At 40.3% G+C, this 27911-nt stretch overlaps 1 protein-coding gene and 1 pseudogene across 9 annotated transcripts in view; both read left to right on the top strand.

Moving 5' to 3' along the window:
- LOC139356256 (DNA-directed RNA polymerase III subunit RPC4-like) overlaps nucleotides 1-17312 on the top strand; it is a 66968-nt pseudogene extending 49656 nt beyond the window's left edge.
- LOC105466223 (adenosine kinase) overlaps nucleotides 1-27911 on the top strand; it is a 567753-nt gene that overhangs the window by 508685 nt on the left and 31157 nt on the right. For 6 of the 9 annotated variants that reach the window (XM_071069752.1, XM_071069759.1, XM_071069758.1 and 3 more), the window contains one exon: nucleotides 17321-17407. The exons of 1 other annotated variant lie outside the window; for it this stretch is intronic. In XM_071069752.1, the coding sequence (XP_070925853.1) occupies nucleotides 17321-17407 (87 nt within the window). Of the gene's footprint in view, nucleotides 1-17320; nucleotides 17408-17523; nucleotides 17701-27911 lie in introns of those variants that run through there. 2 more of the 9 variants (XM_071069755.1, XM_071069753.1) reach the window with 2 other exon arrangements.

Consider the following 27911-nt stretch of genomic DNA (forward strand, 5'->3'; position numbering starts at 1 on the left):
AGATTATTCAATCTTTCCCAGAGCTGTGTCTTTGCCCAGAGACTTTATTGAACCTCAGATGTCTGACTAAGCTGTAACTCAACTTTAGATCCTTTAACAGAAGGAAGAACATGAGGACCTGAGTGCAGTGGCTCACGCCTGTAATCCTAGCACTTTGGGAGGCTGAGGTTGGCAGATCACTTGAGGTCAGGAGTTCAAGACCAGCCTGGACCACAGGATGAAACCCTATCTCTACTAAAAATACAAAAATTAGTTGGGCATGGTGGTGGGCACCTGTAATCCCAGCTCCATGGGAGGGTAAGGCAGGAGAATTGCTTGAACCCAGGAGGCAGAGGTTGTAGTGAGCCGAGATTATGCCACTGCTCTCCAGCCTAAGTGACAGATCTAGACTCTGTCTCCAAAAAAAAGAAAAGGAATAACATGAGTATTATCCTTCAAGTATTTCTGCAACTTTTTTTTCCCCCTGGTGCTGCAGCTTCTATTCATAAAGAATGGTGAGGAATACAACCAAGCTTTAAAATCAGTGTACTTGAGAGGTTTTGTTGTTGTTGTTTTTACAGGTAATTAACCATATGTTACACATTTTAATCTGCTTTTAAGTGCAAGAGAGATTGGCAAATGACTCAATAAAGAAAAGACTTCTGCTTAAATTGGATAAAATGGTTGTTTACTGGTGTTTATTGCTGTATTCCAAGTAGACAAGTAATCTGTGAATCTAGTTTAGTTTATTGGACAATAAATAGTACTCAAAACTTTTATCAGTGTTTGATTGTCAGGGTGCCCAATGAAATTGACTTCATACTTTAGGGAACTTTAATTTTATTGTACAGTATACACTGTTAAAAAAAAAATCTTTGTCTTTCAGAATAAACCTATGACATTGCCTTGTGGCATTATTATCCCTGAAATGCTTTCTTGCTCTAAGATTTCTTCTATGCCATAGAGAAAAAAGGAACTTTTGGTTCCCTCCTATCTAATGCAGTTTTGGGTTTTTTTGTTTTGTTTTGTTTTGTTTTGTTTTTTGTAAACTCTAAATATTTTCCATTGCCACCATCAACAATTCAAATAACAATCTTACTGAGGGAAAGTCCATGATTAGAAATAGCTGCTTCTTCAAAAATAAAGAACTTTGTATGTACATATCCATTTTGAAAATCTTGACCATTGTCAGAAGAAGATATATGATTTTAAGAAGGGTCACATTTAGAATACCAATAATGTCCTACTCCTGCAATAATTGGAACCAGGCCACTAAAAAGAAAGCAACTGATGTTTGGCCTTTCAGTATTTTCTATAACTATGATGCCTTGGTCCAAATTATTTAATAAATGCTTCTTCCTATTCTCCCAGCCCTAAGAGTCCATGGTCTCTTTATAAAGAAGAATCATATACATACAGATATTACCTGAATTTATATGGCATCCTCATGAGGTGAATCCCGCATATGTCACTAGGATTCATTTGCTTGCCCTGGTTTGATCCAATTCAAATATTAATTCAGGCCAGGTGCAATGGCACATGCCTATAATCCCAGCACTTTGGGAGGCTGAGGTGGGTGGATCACCTGAGTTCAGGAGTTTGAGGCCAGCCTAGCCAACATGGGGAAACCCCCATCTCTACTAAAAATACAAAAATTAGCCAGGTGTGATGGCAGGCACCTGTATTTCCAGCAACTTGGGAGGCCGAGGCAGGAGGATTACTGGAACCCAGGAGGCAGAGGTTGCAGTGAGTAAGCCAAGATTGCACCACTGCACTCCAGCCTGGGTGACAAGAGCGAGACCCTGTCTCAATAGAAAAAAAAAAGGCGGGGGGCCAATATGGGCCCAGGGCCTGCCATTCAGACTTCTGCTTGTTGTGGAGACCAAGGGCTGGCGGCAGGTTAGTCACAGGTGAAGAAAGTGAAAATGGGGTGAGCGAACCCAGCACTCTGCGAGGGCCCCGACCCCTCCTGACTGGGGCCCAGGAGCTCAACAGGCAGTGACCGGCAACCCCTTCACCCTGGGCCGCCTTCCCTTCATCAACTCTGGGAACCTTACTCTGGGGGTTGCAGTTGGGAGTCAAGAAGAAAACCTTCACCCCAAATATCATCAGTCAGAAGAACCCAAGGAAGAAGTAGCTGTCAAGAAGGAGAAACGTGAAAGGGAGAGAGATGGACAGAGAGAGGTTCATGGACAAGGATGAGGCCGCCCAGAAGTGATCCAGTCCCACTCCATCTTTGAGCAGGCCCAGCTGAAATAATGAAGAAAAAAGGGAACTGGGATAAGATAGTGGATGTGTCAGACATGGGACCTTCTCATCATCAACATCAAAAAAGAGAAGAAAGAGATGGATGAAGACACGAAACATCTCACCATGCTGGAAAAGGACGATTTCATCGATGACCCCAGGCTGAGGAATGACACTCGAAACATGCCTGTGCAGCTGTCATTGGCTCACTCAGGGTGGCTTTTTAAGGAAGAAAATGATGAACCAGTTGTTAAACCTTGGCTGGCTGGCCCCAAGGAAGAGGTAGGTGTACCTACTGTGAAATTGAAAGAGGAGCCACAAGATGAGGAGGAGGAGGCCAAGATGAAGGCTCCTCCCAGAGCAGCCAGGAAGGCTCCCTGGCCTCCCGAAGGACATACCTGTGGCAGAGCTGCTCAGGGAGCTGAGCCTCACCAAGGAGGAACTGCTGTTCCTCCAGCTGCCAGACAACTCTCCCTGGCCACCCACCACCCAGCTCATCAAGGCAGAGGTGCAGGGCGAGGATAGACAGGTGGTACTCATCAAGCAGGAGAAAGACCAGGAAGCCAGGCTGGCAGAGAATGCTTCTATCCTAGCTGACCTGACAGAGGGTCAGGTTGGCAAGCTGCCCATCCACAAATCCAAAAGGGTGCAACCCCTCCTGGGCAAGGTTACTCTGGATGTGACCATGGGAACCGCCTGCTCTTTCCTGCAGGAGAGGGTGTCTGTGGGCCTTGGAGGTAGGACCAGGGAGACATGTGAAGCACAAACTTGTGTGTTCCCCCAATTTTGAATCCCTCTTAGATCACAAACACTGGTAAAATGATCAGATGGAGGAGGATGGCGGGCAGCTGCTGTCTGCTCCAGACATATTGTTCTCGGATCTCTGCAACCCAGGAGAGGCCAGTTGAGCCCACCCACTCCAACCTTTGGCAGCCATTGTCCCAGTTTCCCCCAGAGCCCACGGGGCTTCCTCCCACAGCAACTGTGAATGGCACAGTGACTTTCCCACAGTGTGGAGATGGCACATCCTTGCTGCTGGGGACTTGTCCATGCTATTTATTTTTGTATTTATGTCTTAATCTCTTCAACTGACTGCATCCTCCCAAGGGAGGGGGGAGGATCTGTGGGAAGGTGCAGGCTTTTGGTGGCTGTTGGGGCATCAGGCAGGAAGTGTGAGGACTGCAGCTTTTGCTGGTGCTCCCTTCTTCCTCCCAGAGGCAGCGTAGGAGAGAGAGCAAGGATTGAGTCTGAGACTTAAGCATGGGGTCCCAGCTCATCAGTTCCTGGTTGATGAAAAAAACTACCTAACTTTTCTGAGCCTCCTGTTCCTCATCTAACAAAAATGGGGATGATACCTACTTCGCAGGGTTGACGTGAGGATTACATGGGATATTATAGATGAAAACTCCTTGCACAAGGCCAGAACCAGTAGCCACTCAATAAATGTTAATTTCCTTTTAAGTAAATAAATAAATAATCAAGTGTTAATTCAAAGTCCCATGAGAGCATTCTATGTTTTGGGGTTTTCGTTTTGTTTTGTTTTAGAGACAGGGTCTCATTATTTCACCTAGGCTGAAGTGCAGTGGCACAATCACAACTCACTGCATCCTCGAATTCCTGGACTCAAAAGGATCCTCCTGCCTCAGCCTCCTGAGTAGCTGGAACTATGAGCATGTGCTACCATACCTAGCTAACTTTTTTTAATCTGTAGACTGCCTCTGTGGACAGTTTTTTTAATTTTTTGTCAAAACGGGATCATGCTTTGTTGCCCAGGCTGGTCTTGAGTTCCTGGCCTAAAGTGTTCCTCCCACCTTGGCTGAGACGACAGGTGTGAGCCACTGCACCTGGTCAGCCTTCTATCTTTAAACAGGATCTGAATCTAGATTCATCAACTCATAAATATGTCCTCATTTTAAAATGATGGAATGATAGAAAGTGAAAGCACCAATCAAATAATATTTTCATTATTTCCAGAATGTGTTCAGCACAGTTAGGTCTGGAAAGGTTTTTGGGAAAGGTTGTGCAAGGTTGAATTTATTCATTCCTTCTAAATTTCAAGCAATTGTATGATTTACTTTTATATAAGCATCTGAAATGCTAAATTATTAAATCCCAGTGGCAGGATCATTGACAACTAGAAACTTGAGTTTATTTGCTTACGTGGTTTACTAAACTAAGCTAGAGAAACATAGTACAGTTATTTACTACTTAATATCAGCCAGAAAATGTATAGTGAGTTCATACTATACTAGATTCTGGGAGAGAATCAAATGTAAAACATACACCAGTCTCAAGGAACTTAAAATCTAGTAGGAAGAATCATTATATTTAACAATAAATGTTAATTGAGCACCTACTCTCTACCAGATACAGTACTAAGAGCTGGGAATAAGATTAAGTCATAATTCCTACCCATAAGGAGCTCAAAGTTTAGTTGAGAAGACATTTGTAAAGAAGTAATTATAACTATGATAGATACTTTCCTGAAAGTATGTGAAGGTTATAAGTGATGGCATAAAAGAGAATGATCAGTTCTGCTTGGAGGCCAAGGACTATAGCCAAGAAGACATGCCTTATTTGGAACTAAGAGTGAAAAACAATTTGAAATGTAGACTTGATATATACATAAGAATAAAAGACCATGGCACATTTGGGAAATCATGAGTATGACCAAAGAGTAACTGTTTGACTAAAGTTACTCTTTTGGTCAGGGAAAGGTAAAGTTTGAACAAAGACTGGATTCATATCCTAGAGTTAAGAGTTCATTCAATATAGAACCATTGAAGAGTTTTTAACAGGGGAATAACATCAGATTTGTATTCATGAAAAATTACTCCATTTATTCATCATATATTTATTGAGCCCCTATAATATACCAGGCATAGTTCTGGATGCTAGCGATCATCAGAAAAAAATACTGCCTTTTCTATAACTCCTCTTACCTAGGCAGCCAAGTTTTGTGCCCTGAGCCCTAGCTCCTTTCCTGTGCTCAACTGAGTGAATCAGGGTTAGAAACCTCACCAAAGGTAGACAGTCCATAGATGATCAGTGAACTATGAGCTAATACAGCAGAGGAAACTAGTTTTTTGTTTGTCTGTTTTTGAGATAGGATCTCCCTCTGTCACCCAGGCTAGAGTACAGTGGTGCTATCATGGCTCACTACAGCCCCAACCTCCTGGGTTAAAGCAATCCACCCACCTTAGTTAGCCTCCCAAGTAACTGGGACTATAGGCACGTACCACCATGCCCAGCTGACTTTTTTTTTTTTTGTAGATACAGCCTGTTGTGCAGGCTGGTCTCAAACTCCTGGGCTCAAGTGATTCTCCTATTTCAGCCTCCCAAGGCTCTGGGATTACAGGCATGAACCACCATGCCCGACTGGAAACCAGTTCTTCAGATAAGAGAGTGCAGCAGATAACATTTAAAGAAGTAGAGACCAGGTTGAAATGAACAGCTTTATAGTAAGATTAAAGTGATATGCTTCATTTAGTGAACTTATTAAAGATAACAGAAACCTCATCAATTCATATTGTGTGTGTGTGTATATATAGAGAGAGAGAGAAAGAGAGAGAGCATCTGAAATGCTAAATTATTAAATCCCAATGGCAGGATCATTGACAACTAGAAACTTGAGTTTATTTACTTACATGGTTTACTAAACTAAGCTAGAGAGAGACAGAGAAAGAGAGAGTCAGGTGCAGTGGCCCACACCTATAATCCCAGTACTTCAGGAAGCCAAGGTGGGAGGATCACTTGAGTCTAGGAGTTTGAAACCAGCCTAGGCAACATAGGGAGGCCCTATCTCTATTAAAAAAAAAAAGATTAACTGGGCATGGTGGCGCATGCCTGTGGTCCCAGCTACGTAGGAAGTTGAGGCAGGAAGATCATTTGAACCCGGAGCTCAAGGCTGCTGTGAGCTGTGATGGCACCACTGCACCTGAGCCTGGGTGACAGAGAGAGATCCTGTCTCTAAAAAATTTCTTAAATGCACTCACATACACTAAACCAAGGGGAAATAAGGTTTTAGAGCAGTAATTCCATCTATCATGGTTTTCTTGGTCATTTTTCCATGGAAAACTATTTTTGTATTCAAAGTCAACACTCATTCACTTATATATTTACATTCAAAAGTGAAGACCTTAACTGGAATTAACTTGAAACATTTATGGAAAATTAGATGCAAACATGAACAAACTAAGAGATTTTACCACAAATAATGATGTAGAGGCAGGTAGTCTGCAAGGTCAGAACCATGCCTTCAGAAGCAGCAATTTTAAGTGAGACCTGAATCTCCTATACTCAAAGGTCTCGCATTAGTCAGCATTCTCTAGAGGGATAGAACTAATAGTATATATACATATACATACATATATACACATATACATACATATACACACACACACATACATACATATATATATATGAGTTTATTAACTAGTGTTAACTCACACGATCACAAGGTCCCACAATAGACCATCTACAAGCTAGGAGCAAGGAAGCCAGTCCGAGTCTCAAAGCTGAAGAACTTGGAGTCCGATGTTCGAGGGCAGGAAGCATCCAGCACAGGAGAAAAATACAGGCTGGGAGGCTAAGCCAGTCTGGATTTCTTATGTTTTTCTGCCTTCTTTATACTCTCTGGCAGCTGATTAGATGGTGCCCACCAAGATTAAGGGTGGGTCTGCCTTCCCCAGCCCACTGACTCAAATGTTAATCTCCTTTGGCAACACCCTCACAGACACACCCAGGATCAATATTTTGCATCCTTCAATCCAATCAAGTTGATACTCAGTATTAACCATCACAAGTTTCATTTCAAGATTAATAATATCCTTGTCCATTTAATCATTAAAAAGAATGCTTATTATCTGTCAACTTTTACTCTAAGTGCTTTATATGTATTAACTAATTTACTCCTCACAAAAATCCTATAAGTACCTATAAATGCTATTATTGTTCCTTTTTTCTTTCTTTCTGAGACAACGTCTGGCTCTGTCACCCAGGCCGGAGTGCAGCGGCATGATCTCGACTCACTGCAATTTCCTGCTCCTGGACTCTAACCATCCTCCCGGACTCTAACCATCCTCCCACCTCAGCCTCCCGAGTAGCTGGGACTACAGGAATGCACTACCACATCCGGCTAGTGTTTTTGTATTTTTTGTAGAAATGGGGTTTTGCCATGCTACCCAGGCTGGTCTCGAACTTGTTAGCTCAAACGATCCGCCCATCTCAGCCTCCCAGAATGCTGGGATTACAGACATGTGCCACCATGTCTAGCCTCCTATTTTAAATATGAGAAAATTGGCCTGGCACAGTGGCTCGTGCCTGTAATCCCAACACTTTGGGAGGCCGAGGTAGGAAGATTACTTGAGCTTAGGAGTTTGAGACCAGCCTGGGCAACATGGCGAAAACTCATCTCTACAAAAAATTAGCTGGGCATGGTGGCATGCACCTGTAATCCCAGCTACCTGGGAGGCTGAGGTAGGAGGATCACTTGAGCCAGGGAAGTTGAGGCTGTAGTGGTGAGCCGAGATCGCACCACTGCACTCCAGCCAGAGTGACAAAGTGAGACCCTGTCTCAAAAAAAAAAGGGGGCCGGGCACAGTGGCTCATGCCTGTAATCCCAGCACTTTGGGAGGCCGAGGCGGGTGGATCATGAGGTCAGAAGTTCGAGACCAGCCTGGCCACTATGGTGAAACCCCATCCCTACTAAAAATACAAAAATTAGCCAGGTGTGGTGGTACACACCTATAATCCCAGCTGCTCAGGAGGCTAAGGCAGAAGAATCGCTTCAACTCAGGAGGCAGAGGTTGCAGTGAGCCGAGATCGTGCCACTGCACTCCAGCCTGGGTGACAGAGTGAGACTCCATCTCAAAGAAAAAAATAAAAGCAAAAAAAAGGAGAATTTAATTTGATTACCAGATTGTAAATGGCAAATCTGGAATGTGAACCCAAGCATTCTGACTTATATTCTTAACCATGGTTATACTCCCTCTATTCTCTATGGAGAATTTATCAACTTAATTTAGTCAAATTTGGTTATCAGTACCAGGCTTACGGGAATTTAAATGTCAGTTAACTGCTGTATAACGATGAATCAAAATCTATTTATTCCATGATCACCTTTTTTTCAGAAAAGTAGTTGCAACATTACTTGAATGACAACTTTGGGATCACATTTTACTACTTCTCTTTCATTCATTTGTCCCAAATTCCTGCCTTTGCCATGGGACCCTAGGCAGTTGACAAACTCTGTGAGCCTCAGTGTCATCATTTATAAAATAAGATTAGTGATACCTTACTCATTTGAGAATTAGATGAGATAAAGTATACAAAGCATTTGGTGCAGTGCTTTTTCACTCAGATAACTACTGTTGCATTCCATTGCCTGATGTATCAAATCCAAACTTTTGCCTAGCTTTCAAAGTCTCCCTAGAAATGGCTAGATCCCACTCATTTTGATTTATTTCTTGCCTTACTTGATATATAAACTTTCTTCTGTCTCTGTTCCTCTTGGGACATACACACCTTTCTTTTCCTCTCTTCTTCATTATCCACATCTTTAAGACCTAGTTTAAGTTCAGTCTTCTCCGTGAAAGCATCTCCAGTTAAACTCATATTGTTTCTTCCCTTTTTTGAACTCCTGTTGAAGTTATAATAGATATTACATTGTGTGACATTTCACAGATTCTTTGATATATGCTAGGTTTCTCTTTCCATCTAGATTCTAAGCTCCTTGAGAAGACAGATCATGTCTTAATATTTTTCTGTATCTCCCCCAGAGGATCTAACAGAGTATCATAACTATTGTTCTATGAGATCTAATGAGCTCATAGCTATTGTTCAACAAATACTTATTACCTGATTGAAGAAAATAAGCTCCTAAAAATACCTTATAATATTATATAGGTCTTCATATTGTCAGTGTGTTTTTATAACACTGTTAATACTTAATCCATATAATAGTCACAGAAAATAGGTAGAACAGATATTATCTTCATTTTTTAGGTAATAACACTGAGTTTAAATTACATTGTGGCTTGCCCAAGGATTCTTGATAAGCAGCATTATTGACCCCACCCCCAACCCCTGCCATTCCAGTCCATTGTGCATTCTCTATCAGGCTGCCAAAATATTTTTTTTTCCTTTTGAGACAGGGCGTTGCTCTGTCACGCAGGCTGTAGAGCAGTGGCACAATCATAGCTCACTGCAGCCTCGACCACCTGGGCTCAAGCCCACCTCAGCCTACTAAGTAGCTAGGAATATAGATATGCACCACCACACCCAGCTAATTTTTACATTTTGAGTAGAGACGAAGTTTCGCCATGTTCCCAGTCTGGTCTCAAACTCCTGGGCTCAACCAGTCCTCCCGCCTCAGCCTCCCAAAGTGCTGGAATTACAGACATGAGCCAGTGTGCCAGTAATATTTTCAAATCAAAGATGAGATTGCATCACTCCCTTTTTTAAAACCTTCCAACACTTTCCCATTTTACATAGAATGAAATCCTGCAAAACCCCCACATTCACTATACTCCAGGTACAGTGGCCTTCTTTAGCTTCAGCAGTCTTAGTTTGCCAAGCTTGTTGCTAGTCTGGGGCCTCTGCACTTGAATGTTCTACCCCTGGAACTTTACATGGCTTGCTCCTTCTTGCCCTTGAAATCTCGACTCAAATATCACCTCCTCAGTGAGAAAGTAACACCTATGTAAATTAACTCTCCTCCCTTGTCACACTTCATCATATCATCCTGCTTTATTTTTTCTTTGGCACCTATTAATATCTCAAGTTAGGCCGGACTATGGTAGCGCATGCCTGTAATCCCAGCACTTTGGGAGGCCAAGGCGGGTGGATCATGGATCACTTGAGCTCACAATTTTAAGGTAAGCCTGGCCAACATGATGAAACCCTATCTCTGCTAAAAGAACAAAAAGTTAGCTGGGCGTAGTGGTGCACGCCTGTAATCCCAGCTACTTTGGAGGCTGAGGCACAAGAATAGCTTGAACCCAGGAGGCGGAGTTTGAAGTGAGCCAAGATCGCACCACTGTACCCCAGCCTGTGCAACAGAGCAAGATTCTATCTCAAAAAATATATATATATATCAAATTAGCTTGTTTATATATTTGTTACTTGTGTATTGTCTATCCCCAGTAGAATGTTGGCCTCATACAACCAGAGTTTTTATCCTATTCACATCTGTATTCCCAGTCCCTAATAATGTACCTGACACATGGTAGTCTTAATAAATATTTATTAAATAAAATAGCTAAACCCAAACTAGACTAAAACTATGGCTTTTTTGTTCCTAATCCAGTGTACTTCCCATGAACATTTAATTTTTCCTACTTTTTGTGAAAGTACTTATATGTTTGGAACTACAGTAAGAATTGATGTTCAGAACAATGACATTAAGATGTGCAGGAGGATTCTCTATTATCAAAGAAAAATTTTATTCAGTTCAAAAAGCTAAACTAATTAAAGCAGGGATATCATGGCATATTATTATATTAATACATTTAGAAAGATTTCCAAATAAAAAGACTTTCTGCTTTTTCTTTAGTTAACTAGAAAATTAAATTAACTCAGAGCTCTTTATTCCCCAAAAGTCCTTGTTAATTAGGATTGTTCTATAAATCTCTATTATTAGCAGAGTTCATCATCTGTTTTATTGCCCTGTTTATTAGGGCAGCCTGAGCAGGGTGTCTTTGCTCATATCCTGATATGTGTGTCCTAGTGAAAAGAAAAGCATTTCTGGATTCTCATTTTTTCCCTATTCCTTGATATAGGCATATTTCATGCTGTTAGTATAACAATTTAGTTTCCTTCTATCCGTTCTCTATATAAAGCTGGAATGATATTATTGACCTGGCTATTAAGCAAAATAATTAAATTTAAGGTCTGTTTAAAAGCATTAATGTTTTGTGACATTGTTTATGATAACAGAAGATTGAAAATAGCCTAAAAGTCCATTAGTAAAGGATTGGTTAAATAAATTATAGTATATCCATGTAGTGGACTATTATGCAGCAATAAAAAATAATGAGGACATTCTCTGTTTACCAAAATTGAAAGATATCCAGTATTTTAAAATATAATCCAGAGTAGCCTAGATAGTATGATACCTTTTTGTGTGTAGGTGAGGGGAGGAAAAAAATAAGAATGTAGTTGATTGTATATGCATAGAAAAATTCTGGAAGGATATATAAGAAAGCAATAACAGTGATAAACAGATTGGGAAGTAGAGGAGCAGAAACCAGCTGAATGGGAGAGATGAGCAGAGAGAGATTTTATAGCATAGCTTTTCATACGTTTTATATTTTTGAATCATATGAATGCATTACCTACTCAAAAAGTTAAATTAAAAACAAGTACAACTAAAAGTAATATGTGGCCAGGTGTGGTACCTCAGCCCTGTAATCCCAGCACTTTGGGAGGCCAAGATGGGCAGATCACTTGAGGTCAGGAGTTCGAGACCAGCCTGGCCAACTTGGTGAAACCCAGTCTCTACTAAAAATACAAAAATTAGCCGGGCATTGTGGCACGCACCTGTAGTCCCAGCTACTCAGGAGTCTGAGGAAAGATATCACTCGAACCTGGGAGGTGAAGGTTGCAGTGAGCCAGGGTCGCGCCACTGCACTCCAGCCTGGGCAACACAGCAAAACTCCATCTCAAAAAAAAAAAAGTAATATGTGATTCTGTACTGAATTCTCTACCAGATTAAAAATATTGCTATAAAATACATTAGGACAATTAAGAAAATTGGACTGGACTATAGATTAGATTAAAATGTTGTTTTCTGTGTTTATCAACTATAACCTGGCTAACAGAATATCATTACTCTTAGGAAATACACACTGAAGTATTAAGGGGTAAAAGGCATAATATATACCACAAATGCTAAAAGAAGTTTGAAAGAATAAATAATGTTATATATATGTGTATATATATGGGAGGAATGATCAACTAAATGTGGCAAAATGTTAAAAAACGGTAAATCTGGATAAATGTTGCATAGATGTTGTCTGTATTTTTCTGGGAACTTTTCTGTTAATGTAAAATTATTTCTAAATAGTTTTTAAAAACAAGCAAACAAAAACATTTTAATACTATGGAGATTACCTTATTATAAACAATGGCCAAGATATAGGAGCCTCTTAAAAGAATGTGAAGTGTTCTGGTTTTTACGTAGTCATACTTTTCACTTTCTGGAGAAGTTTTTACCATCAGTTTTCTGTTTCTTCCATGCCTATTGATGCTGGGTCAGAGGCAGTGGCAGGGGTAGTGACTGCATTTTACCTTGAGGTTGAAAAACACCAGGCCAAGTGTGGTGACTCATGTCTGGTGTTCAGGAGGCTGAGGCAGGAGGATCACTTGAAGCCAAGGGCTCAAGACCAGCCCGGAGAGCAAAGCAAGACCCCATCTCTACCAAAAAAAATTTTTTAATTAGCCAGGCATGTTGGCTTGCACTTGTAGTCCTAGCTGCTCAGGAGGCTGAGACAGGAGGATCCTTGTAGCCCAGGAGTTTGAGGCTGCAGTGAGCCATGATCACACCACTGCACTCCAGCCTGGGAGGCAGAGCAAGACCTTAGCTCTTGAAAAACTAGAGAAAAAAGAGAGAGAGAGAGAGAGAGAGACTGGGAGGGAGTGAGGGAGAGAGAGAGAGAGAAAAAAAAATGAAGAAAGGAAGGAAAAGCAAGAGAGAGAGAAAAGAAAGAAAAACACCTGCCTACCTGCCTTTCAACCTGCTGGATCAGCTTCAGTTGTATCTTCTCAACAGTTTAGGACATTAACAAAACAGTAACAATGTGGCATTTTAAAAATACTTTGAACAAAATTTTCTAAGGATATTGTGAGGTTGTGTGAAATATATAGTTAATTTGGTGGAGGTAAACCTGAAGAAACATTTAATTGTTTGGACTTGAATGACTGGATTTTTATTATTGTTCAGTTAGATATTGTGGCATTTTTAGAAACTTAACCATCTCTACTATAGTTGACTTTCAGTATAGATGCATGAAGATGTTTTTATTCTAACTAGATTGGCCTCTTAAGTGATTAGATAGTGAAGCTTGTCTCATATTTAAGTGAAGAATAAATTATTTGTATGAAGTGTCTAGAGAATGCCTAAAATTGATTATTTTGTGTTCTAGGTAAGCTAAATTTTATTGTTTTGAATGAAGGCATGCTGCAGTCTTATCTAATAAATGACACAAAACAAATCTATTATCAACTGAATTGTTAGTGTTTGTTTCCTGTCTGCTTGGGGAAGCTTATGATTTAGTGGTTTTTTAGAAATCCAGAAAGTAGGAATAATAATTATTCCCAACCCTTTTCCTTCTCACTTTACAAAAAGTTTGTGAAGAATTGAGAAATAAATGCTATGAATAATCTTAAGCTCTTAGGTAGAAGTACTTGATCAAAACTAACCGGGTCGTTTTTTTTACAATTAGGGCAGAAAGTTAGTTTTTACTAATTGTTCCAACAGCTACTCCAGGCTCATTTCATGCCTAAGAAAACTAGGTCCCAGTGAGAGTCATGTAAATGTCTTAGGCTTCATTGGTTGAATAACATCCATACCTGTAAGTGTATATTTAGATTTAGTGAATGTACTTCTGTGTTCATGTAATAAATTTCCTAGAATAGCCATGGAATAGGTCATGCTGGTGAAAATTGTTAGTTTTGTGACTTTTTTTTTTTGAGACTGAGTTTCACTGTCGCCCAGGCTGGAGTGCAGTGGCATGATCTCTGCTCACTGCAACCTCCGCCTCCCAGATTCCAGCGATTCTCGTGCTTCAGCCTCCCAAGTAGCTAGAATTACAGGCACATGCCACCATGCCCGACTAATTTTTGTATTTTTAATAGACACACGGTTTTACCATGTTGCTGAGGCTGGTCTTGAATTCCTGACCTCAAGTGATCCACCCGCCTCCGCCTCCCAAAGTGCTGGGATTACAGGCGTGAGCCACTGTGCCTGGCCATGACTTTTCATAATAGCTCTGTAAACCAGCTTAAGTCATTTGAAAATCAGAGCATACTAAAAATGTAATAAAACATAAATATTATTAAATATTTTTTAGTCTTCTATGACAAGGAGCACATTTTGGGATCTTAAAGATTTTTCAGTGTCATCATTTTGAAAGGAGTTCTTGTAGTTCTTTAGATAATAGAAAATAATGAAAACTGAGTTTATGACACATCTTTTGCATATGTGATATTCTCATATACTTATCTATACTGATAAGTATAAAAAGGTAGAAAATGATTATACTTTGTATTTCAGGAAATTGAACTTCATATGATAACTAAGGATAAAGTATCTCAATGATGTGTGTGTGTGTATATATATATATCTAGAAAAAGCATTATAAAGCTGCATTTATGTAGAATTTTCAGCAATTTAGATCAAGAAGTCATGATTCTTTTTTTTTTTTTTTTTCTTTTTTCCCGAGAGGGAGTCTCACTCTGTCCCCAGGCAGGAGTGCAGTGGTGCAATCTCGGCTCACTGCAACCTCCACTTCCTGGGTTTAAGCAATTCTCCTGCCTCAGCCTCCAGAGTAGCTGGGATTTCAGGCACATACCACCATGCCCAGCTAATTTTTTTTTTGTATTTTTAGTGGAACCGGGATTTTACCATGTTGCCCAGGCTGGTTGAACTCCTGACCTCATGATCCATCCACCTCCACCTCCCAAAGTGCTGGGATTACAGGTGTGAGCCACCATGCCCGGCCAGAAGTCATCATTCTTAAGAATAAAATTCAAAATAATCTCTTCCATTGTCGATTAGATTCTGTTCATAAATAAAGATTTATGCAGTCAAAAATAAATAATTGTTTTCAAACAAGGAGCTCAAGGAATTCTGTATAATTTTGGTTTACTTACCATTTATATATAATTATTTTCCAACCTATAAATCTAGTAATTAATTTTTATATTACCTAAAATGTTTTATAGACATGTTAGATTATTACATAATGTAAATGTATTATAAATAGTAATGGTGTCATTAACTTACTCATTTTACTTATTTTAGTACCTGTTTGGTTTTAGTTTATAGTTGTTATTTCCCTGTATAGTGTAGCTTGTACTTGGAAGTAGTAAAACCAGATTTCTTTGTAAGTATTTATGGTACAGACCTTTTCCTAAATCAGACTGCAGACCTTTCCCAAGTATTTCTAATAAAATCTGCTTACTTTTTTTTTGGCCTGTGTAGTAGTATGTACTATATATACTCTCTAGAAAATGTAAGTCTGGATATTTGTGCCATAACTTTCAATTAATCAAAATCTTGTCAACTGCCATGTAGGCCCTCATGTTACAAAAAGTGGAAAGTTCAGTTACTTAAAGAGTTTGGCTGGGCGTGGTGGCTCACGCCTAATCCCAGTACTTTGGGAGGCTGAGGCAGTCAGATCACTTGAGGTCAGGGGTTCGAGACCAGCCTGGCCAATATGGCGAAATCCTGTCTCTACTAAAAATACAAAAATTAGCCAGGCGTGGTGGCGCACGACTATAATCCCAGCTACTTGGGAGGCTTAAATCATGAGAATAACTTGAACCAGGAGGCGGAGGTTGCAATGAGCTGAGATCACGCCACTGCACTCCAGCCGGGACAACAGAATGAGACTCTGTCTCAAAAGAAAAAAAAGTTTAAGCGAGATGCAGTGGCTCATGCCTGTAATCCTAGCACTTTGGGAGACCAAGGCAGGGGATTGCTTGAGCCCAGGAGTTTGAAACTAGCCTGGGCAGCAAAGCGAGACCATGTATCTACCCACCCACCCCCCTGCCCCCCCCCCCCACCCCACAAAAAAGCAAAAAGTTAACCAGCTGTGGCGCTGTGTGTCTGTGGTCTCAACTACACGGGAGGCTGAGACAGGAGGATGCCTTGATCCCTTGAGGGCAAGGCTGGAGTGTGTTATGATTACACAACTGCACTCCAGCCTGGATGACAGAGCAAGACCTAAAAAAAAAAAAAGATTTTTAAAAAGATTGACTAAGTAAATGAGTCCTCTTCTTGAATATCAATCTTTCCAGGAGAGTTTTTTCATTAACATATTTATGTCTCTTGTTGAAAGTTTCCATTAAGAGCAGGTAGCAAAAGCTAGACAGAATATGCTTTTGAAGATTCTCTATGTTCTTTATTAATACCTTTCTTAAGTTTCTCAAGATCTCCTTTTGCCTCCCTCTTGGTCTTAAATGAGACTGAAGTTTACAAGTCTTTAGCCATGTCTGTCCCCATAGGGATGCAAATTTATGATTTCAGAAGTTCCAGTCCCCAGTAAGAAGCACTGTCCAATCATGTGCAGATGTGTCTTGTAAGCCAGATTTCATCACAGATAAGTTCATTCCACTGTCATGTGCCACATTTAAAGTACTAAATTAGGTTACTCTGTAGTCAAAACAAGCCCTGGTCCAGACTGCTCTAGGACAAGACCCCATTGCACTGTCCCTTTTGTTCTGCCCATGCATTTGGTAGTAGCTTTCCCTTTTGCCAGTTGACAGATAGTGACTTCTTTACAAAACATAACCAGATTAGGTTGTTTTTAATAAACCAACTAAGATAAAAAAATTATTGACATTGGGATGAAGTATTTTAACAGAATAATAGTAATGTTTTTATTGTGCCATTGTGATTTTCTGTAAAGAAACACCCAATATTCATTTTTTTTTTTTAATTTACAACTCTTTAACTGTACCCAACATTTCACTGCTAGGAATATAGTCAGGCTTGAAGCTTTATTAGAAACGCATGATCCAATCCATACCAACACTTCTTTTAGTTTATGGCTTCTGTTCATTTGCACTGTCCAAAAATGTACTGCTACTGTTTGTAGTCATTCCAAAAAAAAAAAAAAATGTGAACTACCTAGGTATAACTGTCATAAGACATATACAGCAGCATCTGTATGCTGAAAGTTACCAAAAAAGTGTTACTTGCATATGATTTTACACCATAGTTCCCAAGTGCCCCTGTACAGAATATGGAGCTTATGTCCTGTCTCTCTTTGAATGATGAGTGATGAAAGAGCTTCAGACATTACTGGGCAAGCTTGTATTGAGTGTTACAAAGAGAAGTCAGTCTGCCTTTCTTTGACTCTAATTGCAGAAAGTGAAGTCACTGCTTTTGCTGTCTTGGATCAAGACCAGAAAGAAATTATTGATACCAATGGAGCTGGAGATGCATTTGTTGGAGGTACAGACTAATTTATTTCATTTACTTACAAGTTAAACATTTTAACCCTTGTTTCTACCATATAACCAAGATTTATTTATTTATTATTATTATTATTATTTTTTTTTTTTTTTAAGACGAAGGCTCGCTCTGTCGCCCAGGCTGGAGTGCAGTGGCCGGATCTCAGCTCACTGCAAGCTCCGCCTCCCGGGTTCACGCCATTCTCCCGCCTCAGCCTCCCGAGTAGTTGGGACTACAGGCGCCCGCCACTGCGCCCGGCTAATTTTTTGTATTTTTAGTAGAGACGGGGTTTCACCGTGTTAGCCAGGATGGTCTCGATCTCCTGACCTCATGATCCACCCGTCTTGGCCTCCCAAAGTGCTGGGATTACAGGCATGAGCCACCGCGCCCGGCCGATTTATTCATTTAATAACTTTTAATTTCTTCTTTTAAGTAATTCACTTATGAAGTTCTTTCTATATACTTCTATCATTGTCAGTATTATACAGGGGTTTTACCACAGGAAAAATTGTGTTTGGAAAAGATAATTTGCTACTGTGCTATACCCTAGTCATTTTCACAAGATTAATTGTATCTGTCAGAAAATTGCATAAACAAGCTGCATCAAGTACAGTATATAGTATATTCGTAGCCCTTCAGGCTTAAATGTTAACACATTTTTGTTCTTTAAAACAAGTTGTGATGAATATTAAACAGTATGCTAATAACTAAGGATGATGTCTTTGGATGATATCCTTTGGTTAAAACATCTGTTTCAAACACAATAGTGGTTGTTTGTTATATTAGGAAGGGTTCAATTTTTGCCTATTTTAGACTCTGTAAGAACTGGCAAATTTTATATGAACTAATGATTTTGGTAATGAATACTCAAAAATAAAATCAAGACAATAGAAGATTTTTGGCTCAGCGACTTAGATTGATCTAAAATCTGATTCAAAAATTCTTTTGATAAGTCTAAATTCCTTCTAGTTAAGTGTAGTTAATTAGGCTAGTTTATAGTCTCTAGAAAGCTTTAGCTTCCTCAAAGATACCCCAAAGGGGTCTTTCCCAGTCAGACCAGGTTAATTTAAAAAAAAAAAAAAGCAAGCAAGTGGAGCTGATCATTGTCCCTTTTTCTCTGGAGGATAATTTGAATCATGGGAAACTTATTTAAGTTTGTGTGATGGTTTTAACTTAATATTTTATTTTAATGGTCTTTTACCAACATAAATTTTTTTTTCTTTCTCTAAAACTATTCATGCCCAGTTTTTTGTTTGTTTTTGATACGGAGTCTCACTCTATCTCCCAGGCTGGTGTGCAGTGTTGCAATCTCAGCTCACTGCAACCTCTGCCTCCCGGTTCAAATGATTCTCCTGCCTCAGCCTCCTGAGCAGCTGGGACCACAGGCGCACGCCACCACACCTGGCTAATTTTTGTACTTTTAGTGGAGATGGGGTTTTGCCATGTTGGGCAGGCTGGTCATGCCCAGTCTTAAATGAACTATTAACCATTAGGATGCCCCATGCCCTGTATTCTTTGGAAAGAGGCTGTACCACAGACAACATTCTACTTCACTGTTATGATTGTGTTTTTTATTTTCTTGCTCGGAAAGTCTTCATTATTGGTAATATTAGAGTACTTAGCAGCCAATTTTCCTATTTTTTACTCTTTAGAGCTATAGATGTATGTAGGCTAAAAATATTTTATTCTGAATTTAGCCATATTCTGTAATACATTAAGAAAACCCTAGTGATTTCTTGGTTAGAAATTGGTCAAACCAGGAATCTTAGTCTAGAAACTTTTAAACTTATACACTGTATGTACATTACTTAAGTACTTTAAAATCTTTAAAACATGAAGTCTTGTATTTCTTTGACATTCAGTAGGACACATAATGAGGCCATCATAGATTTGATGGTGACCTAAATAGCCACTACCTCTGGCCTTGAGTTACTAGGCTTCCTAGCCCTACAACAGCAGATTCTGTTACAGTCACCTATCTGTAATGCTACCGATACTAGGTGAGAATATATAGACTTTTTGGAGGAGGGAGAGGCCATTCTTAGGATACTCAGGTAGGAACAGCTAGCTACCATTTGTATTGTCTTTAGAGTGATAAATAAACTACTTCATCAAAGCAATTGGGATTTTTTGTTAGAGGATTTTTCAGCCTCTTTTTATCCTACTTCATTATATTTATTGTTGGGGTATAGTTAGGTACATAAAACAGGAAAAGAGTATAGAACAGGGATCCACAATCTTTTTTTTTTTTTTTTTTTTTTTGTAAAAGGCCAAATGGTGACTATTTTAGGCTTTGCAAGTCATATACAGGCTGTATTGCATATCTTTGTTTGCTTGCTTGTGTTTTGCTTTGTTTTTTGTTTTTTGTTTTTTTTAATAGCACTTTTAATATGTAAAAACCTTTCCTAGCTCTCTAGCTGTACAAAACCATGCCATAGGCCAGTGTTGGCCTACAGACTATAGTTTGCCAAACCCTTTTTTACTCATGGGCAGCTTCCTCACTTTATTCATTTCTAGCATTTCAAAGCTCCAGACACTAGATTTCACTACACATTGTTGAAATCAGAATAGAGAAAGTGGAAGGCAGGTAGAAACTAGGCAGGACTTTACTGGTAATACAATTAGATAGCCAATTTTCTCACTTTGAACCTACTCAGTTCCCAGGGTAATCAGATCCCAAAACACTGGGTCATGCAATGAGATGAAAATCCTAATGTCAGTTTATTAATGGAATACTTATGTTGCCATCTTTAGCACATTCTGTCAAATGTGAGTCAAGCTACAAAGTAACAGCAATAGATAACCTTTATACAGTACCTACTAACCAACCAATATCTTAAATACTTTATATATATTAACTAATTTAGTGTTCATAAAAGCTTCTTGGAGTAGATTATTTTTACCCCTATTTTACTGATGAAAAAAACAGAGACAAAGAAAGGTGAGATAATGTGCCCATAGTCTCATGGCTAGAGAGTAGCAGAGCCAGGATTCAAACCCAGAAAGTCTGTCTCCAAAGTCAGGGCTTTTACTGACCACACTAATACTGCTTCTCTAAACATTTATGTAAATCTCACCATTATAACTGAGAATCGCAGACCAGCCTTCCTGACAAAAGCTGGTTTTGCCAGAGAATCTTCCTGTTATCTGAGTAGATGACTTCACTTATTAAAGAGGATCTTTTGTAATCTGACAGGGTTCTGAGGACTCTAAGGTAAGATTGTTGAGGAAAAGAAAGAAAAACTGAAAGGGAAGAGAATCCAAGAACTGTAGTCCCTGGTGAGTTTGAACCAAGAGCTTGTTGCTAAGCTGTAGCATCGATTGCGCTACAGAGATACAGAAAGCCAGATGATAAACTTGCTTGGTTAGCATGGACTCCAAATAAGAGAGTTATATGAATCAGCTGTTTAATAGTAAAGCAAGATATTTCCCTAAGCCCTTCTCAGGCAGTAACTGCGGTGTGTGGGCACTGGAACTAGCTGGCCACTTTGATGCCAGCAGGAGGGAACTTCACTCACTCACTGCTCCACCCCTCACAGGAGGGGGAGCACAGGTGAGCAGGTGCAGGAGCTGGGCCAAGCATTTCTGGGCACTGGTAAGAGCGAACGCCATACCAGCCCAGTGGCAGCGTCTAAGGGAAGGTGCCCTTGACCTCTGGTTCCCCAGAGGAAGCGCTACAGTGCCCTTTTAGCTTTGCTGTCCGTAGACAGCTTAAGCGTTAACAGCTCAGTGGAGTGACCCTCCTTTGTCACCAGTGTGACAGCCCTTTGCACCCACAAAGGGCTGAGTTCTTGGCACCTGAGTTCTTGTCTGGCGTCCAGGATAAATGGGGTCACACAAACGAATTGAAGATGGTAAATGCAGGGGATTTTATTGCCGATGAAAGTGGCTCTCAGCAGGAAGGGGAGCTGAAAGGGGGATGGAGTAGGAAGATAATCCCCTGGAGTCCGGTCGTCCCCAGCCAGACTCCTCTCCAAAGCTATGCCATCAAGCTGTCCCTCTGAAGTCAAGCCGCTTCTCTCCAGTGTCCAATCGTGGTCTCCAACATCTAGCTGCTTCTCCTCTTCTCCTTTCTCTGTCGGCTGAGCCTGGGTTTTTTATGGGCACAGGATTGTGGGTGGGGTGGCCGTGGGTAGTTTTGGAAAAGGCAACATTTGAGCAGGAAAACAAGGATGTAAGTTCTCACTTTGGGCTGTGGTATTAGGCTTTTTGGCTTTAGGGTGGGGCCCTCACCAGAGACCCACCCTCTTCTGCCCAGAATTTGCCTGCCTCCTGTCCCTATCAATAGCACCCATCAAAAACCTGATGCATCCATCTTACAACAGAAATGGTCTTGTTAGTTGGAAATACTAAAAGATCCATTGGTTAAAACCCCCTGCTCCCTCTTCACATCAGCAAGAGCCTTTCTACTGGGATTAGAAACAACAGCTGTTGGCTCCACACAGTGACTCACACCTGAAATCCTAGCACTTTGAGAGGCCAAGGCAGGCGGGTCACTTGAGGCCAGGAATTTGAGGCCAGCCTGGCCAACATGGCGAAACTCTGTCTCTACTAAAAATACAAAAAATTAGCCAGGCAAGGTAACATGCACTTGTAGTCCCAGCTACTCGGGAGGCTGAGGCCCTGCCCATATGGAAAAATTAACAAAATAGATCAAAGACTTAAATGGAAGTACTAAATCAGCCAGGTGTGGTGGCTCATGCCTGTAATCCCAGCACTTTGGGAGGCCGAAGCAGGTGGATCACTTGAGGCCAGGAGTTTGAGACCAGCCTGGCCAACACGGTGAAACCCCATCTCTACTAAAAATAGAAAAATTAGCCGGGCTTGGCGTTGCATGCCTGAAGTCCTAGCAACTTGGGTGGCTGAGGCAGGAGAATCACTTGAACCCAGGAGGCAGAGGTTGCAGTGAGCCAAGATCTTACTACTGCACTCCAGTCTGGGTGACAGAGTGAGACCTTGTCTCAAAAAAATTAATTAATTAATTAATTAAATAATAGGCGCTGACTACTTCCACCTTGGAAATGAATCTCAGGCAGTGGCAACTTTTACATTTACTATGTAGTTTATTTTTCTTTGCTTCGTTGCCCAATTAACATATCTTCTTTCTGATTGACACATTCTATCTTTGGATGGTTAATATATTCATCCTGTAACTTTCAAGTTTTGCTGGCCTAAGAGTATTTCTGTCTTTTGTGACTTTGCATATCTATATTTTAGTCCACTTTGTGGTAATTTAACTCTCTGAAGGACAATAATTTTCTTTGCATAAATTTCAGATTTTGGATAAAGTATCACTCCAGCTACCATGTGCTAATTATCTATATCAGTAGCAGAGTGCCATGTGTTCCTTTAGCCAGCTAAAAAGATATATGACTACATCATGGATTTTCATGTATAATTTAAAAATGAGTAACCCAAATGTACATAAATTAAATTAAATTAAATTCATAGTTCCATCTCACGAGTTTAGTGACAGTAACAAATCCCTCCAGCCTCTACAAGCATCACTCCTTGTTCTATTTGGAGGTCTTAAGCGCTTTGTGATATTTGCTCTTTATTTGTCACCGGCCAGCCCTGATAGAACTAATCTTTTCACATTCTTCCTCAAAAGCCCAAGTACTAGGATTGTACTCTTGGAAATGGAGACAATTCTATAATCTCTAAGGATGATTTCCTAATTTCCTAGGTCAGGAGAAAATTTCTTCCTGTTGTCCTGCTGTGCTTTGTCACAGCAGGTCTGCCTTTTCATTTGGAACCCTCTTTGTCACTGCCATAGTAACAAATGGAAACATTGAGAACATTTTGTGACAGGCACTGTCGTTGTTCCCAGTGAAATCTCTTCCCCTGTGCCTTCCCGGTAAATGAAACTGAGAAGAAAAATCATAACAAATAACATGAAAAAGGACCTAATCAATATGTTCCCACTGGGCTGTCAATACCAGCCTGTGTTAATCTAATATGATTTAGTCATATGTTTTATGGCAGCTGTAGGAATATGGACAGGACCTACAAATCATCTTTAGACTGAAAGTGAGTACACCTTTGACAGATGATGTGTAGACACTTACATACAACTCTTAGATAAAAGACTAGACTTCACCCAAGAACCAACATTCTTAGAATTTAAAAAAAAAAAACCTTCATTAAATATGGTTAAGAGCCACATATAGATTAGAGAACTTTATTTTGTTGGGTTTTTTGTTTTGTTTTTGTTTTTGTTTTGAGATGGAGTCTTGCTCTGCCACCCAGGCTGGAGTGCAGTGACACAATCTTGACTCACTGCAACCTCTGCCTCCCCAGGTTCAAGCAATTCTCCTACCTCATCCTCCCAAATAACTAGAATTACAGGCATCTGCCACCACACTTGGCTAATTTTTGTATGTTTAGTAAAGATGGAGTTTTGCCAGCCTGGAGTTAACCAGGCTGGTCTCGAACTCCTGACCTAAGGTGATCTACCTGCCTCAGCCTCCCAAAGTCCTGGGATTTACAGGCATGAGCCACTGCACCTAGCCAGAATATTTTATTTGGAATGATAATAAAGTAATTGTGCTGCCTCATAATACATTTTTTGGTGGGGGAGATGGGGTCTCACTCTGTCACCTAGGCTGGAGCGCAATAGCACAATCATAGCTCACTGCAGCCTCAAACTCCTGGGCTCAAGCCATCCTCCCACCTCAGTCTCCCGAGTAGCTGGGACTACAGGGTTTTTTTTTTAATTTTTTGTAGAGACAGAGTCTCACTCTGTTACCTAGTCTGGTTGAACTCTTGGCCTCAAGCAGTCCTCCTGCCTAGGACTCCCAAAGTGCTGGATTACATTTCATTAAAATGACAGTTCATTTGGGATTACAGACATGAGCCACCACCCCCAGCCAGAATACTCTTTATTTTAAAAATCCTCACAACAGCTTCAGCAGGGAAAATGTATTACCCTTAAAAATATTACCTATAATATGCAAACGACTCTGAAAACCACTTAGCAATCACAATGCAAATAATTGTCCTGTTTCCCATCTAATAAAAAGGAACACTAATTATATTCTCTAGGCTGGGAGCAGTGGCTCACACCTGTAATTCCAGCATTTTGGGAGGCCAAGACAGGTGAATAGTTTGAGCTCAGCAGTTCAAGACGAGCCTGGACAACGTGGCAAGACCCCATTTCTACCAAAAATAAAAAAATTAGCTGGGCATGGTGGCATGAGCCTGTGGTTCCAGCTACTCAGGAGGCTGAGGTGGGAGGATTGCTGGAGCCTGGGAAGTCGAGGCTGCAGTGCACTGTGATTGCACCCCTGCACTCCAGACTGGGTGACAGAGTGAGACCTTGTCTCAAAAACAAACAAAAAACAATTTCATTCTCTAATTCATGTTTAGAAAAGAACATTGGTTTAAAAAAATTTTAAAGAGTTGTTTTCAGAACAAGGATGCCACTTCCTCTTCATGTGGCACCTATCTATACTTCTGAGGACCATAAAGACTCCCTAATTATCTTCATATTTTCTATCCTCACCTTGTTTTTTGGTCCCAAACATTTATAGCTTCCTCCCCCATTCTTAATTGCTGCTTCATTGTGTTATGCATAGAAGTGGTGCAGAATTCTTGGGATTTTTTTTTTTTTTTTTTTCACTACACGCTTCCTTTGCTCTCCATCTCAGCAAGACTAGAAGACAACTTGGTAACTGTTGAATATATCGTTTCTCACACTTCTTCACTCAAAAACCAAAGCCTTCATATGACCCACGTCTGCTGAGGATTTACTTGATGGTGACCAAGATGACAGCTCCCCACTGCTAAACAACCCGATGTCAACAACTCTTTTTCTTGTCTTTCTGCTCTAATGGGACATCTTCTCTGTTTTATTTCTTGAGCAGAAATTTTTCTTAAAACCATCAAATGAACTGTGGAATTGGCTTGGTCATTAGGAATATGAAACAGGCCAGGCGTGGTGGCTCACACCTGTAATCCCAACACTTTGGGAGACAAAAGCAGGAGGATCACATGAGGCTAGGATTTCAAGACCAGCCTGGACAGTACAGTGAGACCCCAGTCTCTACAAAAATAAATAAATAAATAAATAAATAAATAGCCAAGCAGGGTGGCATGTGCCTGTAGTCCCAACTACTCAAAAGAGGCTGAGGTGAGAGGATCACTTGAGCCCAGAAAGTTGAGGCTACAGTGAGCTGAGGTCACGCCACTGCACTACAGTCTGGGCAACAGGGGGAGACCCTGTCTCTACAAAAAAAAAAGAAAAAGAAAAAAGATATGAAACATTCACCACAGATAGTAGTTCAAGTTCATGCAAGAGAAAGGAAGAGAGAGCTATGCCCTTGCACAGTGATAGGATGCTTTATTACATGCTACACTAGTGTTATACCTCCAGAGTCTTAGTCAAGCTGAAGCTAGACCAGCACCAAATTTCATAAACACTGTCTATGATTATTTGGGCCTTCGTTAGTTAAAAAATGTAAAGATTATCCTCTCCAGCCATGATTTTAAAAAAGAGAGAGAGAAATCACTTTAGTTCATGTGAAATACAGGATGATTTTAGAGTGAAGCCTGTAATTTCTCATCAACACAAATGTTCCCTCAAAGACCTAATATCCTGAATGACTTCCATCTAGAAGCAATTGTAAATAGATAATGGAATTGAAAGGACTTTATCTTCTGGGAATGTGGATAAGACACAAACAGTCTGAACCATGTAGGCTATCAGACTCTAAAGCTCAGATGTGAACCTTAGGTTTCTTATATTTGATGATTTTTGAGAAATATTTATTCTAAGAAAATGATGTTGATATGGAAATTTTTATTTAGTTGCAGAGGTCCACAGGAAATGTCATAAGTAAAATTTCTGAAATTCATTTTCTTAAACAGAATTGTGACATAACAAAATATATGTGTGTTAGTTCCCTGACCTAGAATATTGGTGAGCCAATTAGAAGTAATTTGAATCGTATAATTCTCTCAGCTGCTATTACATGAATCTGGTCAGTTTTACCTCTCATATCTGTCTGACACATCCAACATGTATCAGTTAGCTTTTACTGCATAACTAACAACTTTCAAAACCTAGTTACCTAAAATAACAACTCATTTATTTAGCTCCACAAATCTGTGGGTTGACAGCTGGGCCTGTGCTTACCTGGACAGTTCCTCTGGCCTTAGAGTGTTGAGAGATTAAGTAATTTGCCCAAGGTCATATTGAAAGCTAAGATTCAAACTCAAAATTTGGCCTCAAAGTTCTTAGCCCTAGCCATTTTGCTATACTCCCTTTTATTACTACATCATCTTACCTTCCTCTCTAAAGGAGGAGAAATAGCCAAAGTGGGTTTATAAACACTGGTCTGTAGACTGGTGCCAGCCTATGACATAAGAGTTTTCATCAGTCAATATCAAAATGTAAAAAGGCAGGGGCAAGAAAGTAAACTTCTGTAAAGCTAAATATATTCAGTTTTAAATCTTGCCCTTCCTACTTTGAGGGAGTTATATTTTCTTTTTTTATGAATAATGTTGGTAATAGTGGATTTTTTTTTTTTTTTTTTTTTTTTTTTGAGACTGAGTCTCTGCTCTGTCACTCAGGCTGGAGTGCAGTGGTGCAATCTCAGCTCACTGCAACCTCCACCTCCCGGGTTCAAGCAATTCTCCTGCCTCAGCCTCCCAAGTAGCTGGGATTATAGGCGCCTGCCATCACGCCCGGCTTATTTTTTTAGTAGAGACAGGGTTTCACCATGTGGGCCAGGCTGGTCTTGGACTCCTGACCTCGTGATCCACCCACCTTGGCCTCCCAAAGTGCTGAGATTACAGGCGTGAGCCACTGTGTCCGGCCTGGATTTTTAAAAAATGTTCTTATCTAGCAGAATTAAAGTCTGCCAGCTCTGTGTTTATCCCTAAAATCTTTTGGACAAGTTTCAATGTTCTGTGAAATCCCAAAGTCTGGGATTCACTGATCAACCATATTTTTTCATAAATTCTACAAAATTATTTGGCCAGTTTTTTTTCTTTATGCCACTAAAAGATTAGTGATGACTTGAATGCTGTTCATGTTGGGTTCTTCTAATATCTGGCCCATTTCTTCATATAAAGAAGACGAGTGTAGGCCAGACACAGTGGCTCATGCCTGTAATCCCAGCACTTTAAGAGGCCGAGGTGGGCAAATCACTTGAGGTCAGGAGTTCGAGACCAGCCCGGCCAACACAACATGGTGAAACCCCACCTCTACTAAAAATACAAAAAAATTAGCCGAGCATGATGGTAGACACCTGTAATCCCAGCTACTCGAGAGGCTGAGACGGGAGAATTGCTTGAACCTGGGAGGCAGAGGTTGCAGTGACCCAGGATCGTGCCGCTGCACTCCAGCCTGGGCAACAGAGTGAGACTCCCATCTCACAAAAAAAAGTTGTCAGTTAAGCCGTCTGTTATTTAGTCCTCTTGGAAATACATAGGTCAAGAGTCAATATCCCAAATGCATAGAAGGAGGGGTTTTTTGTTTTGTTTTCTTTTTTTGTCTTGA

The sequence above is a fragment of the Macaca nemestrina genome, chromosome 9 (genome assembly GCF_043159975.1).
Source record: "Macaca nemestrina isolate mMacNem1 chromosome 9, mMacNem.hap1, whole genome shotgun sequence".
Taxonomy (NCBI): Eukaryota; Metazoa; Chordata; class Mammalia; order Primates; family Cercopithecidae; genus Macaca; species Macaca nemestrina.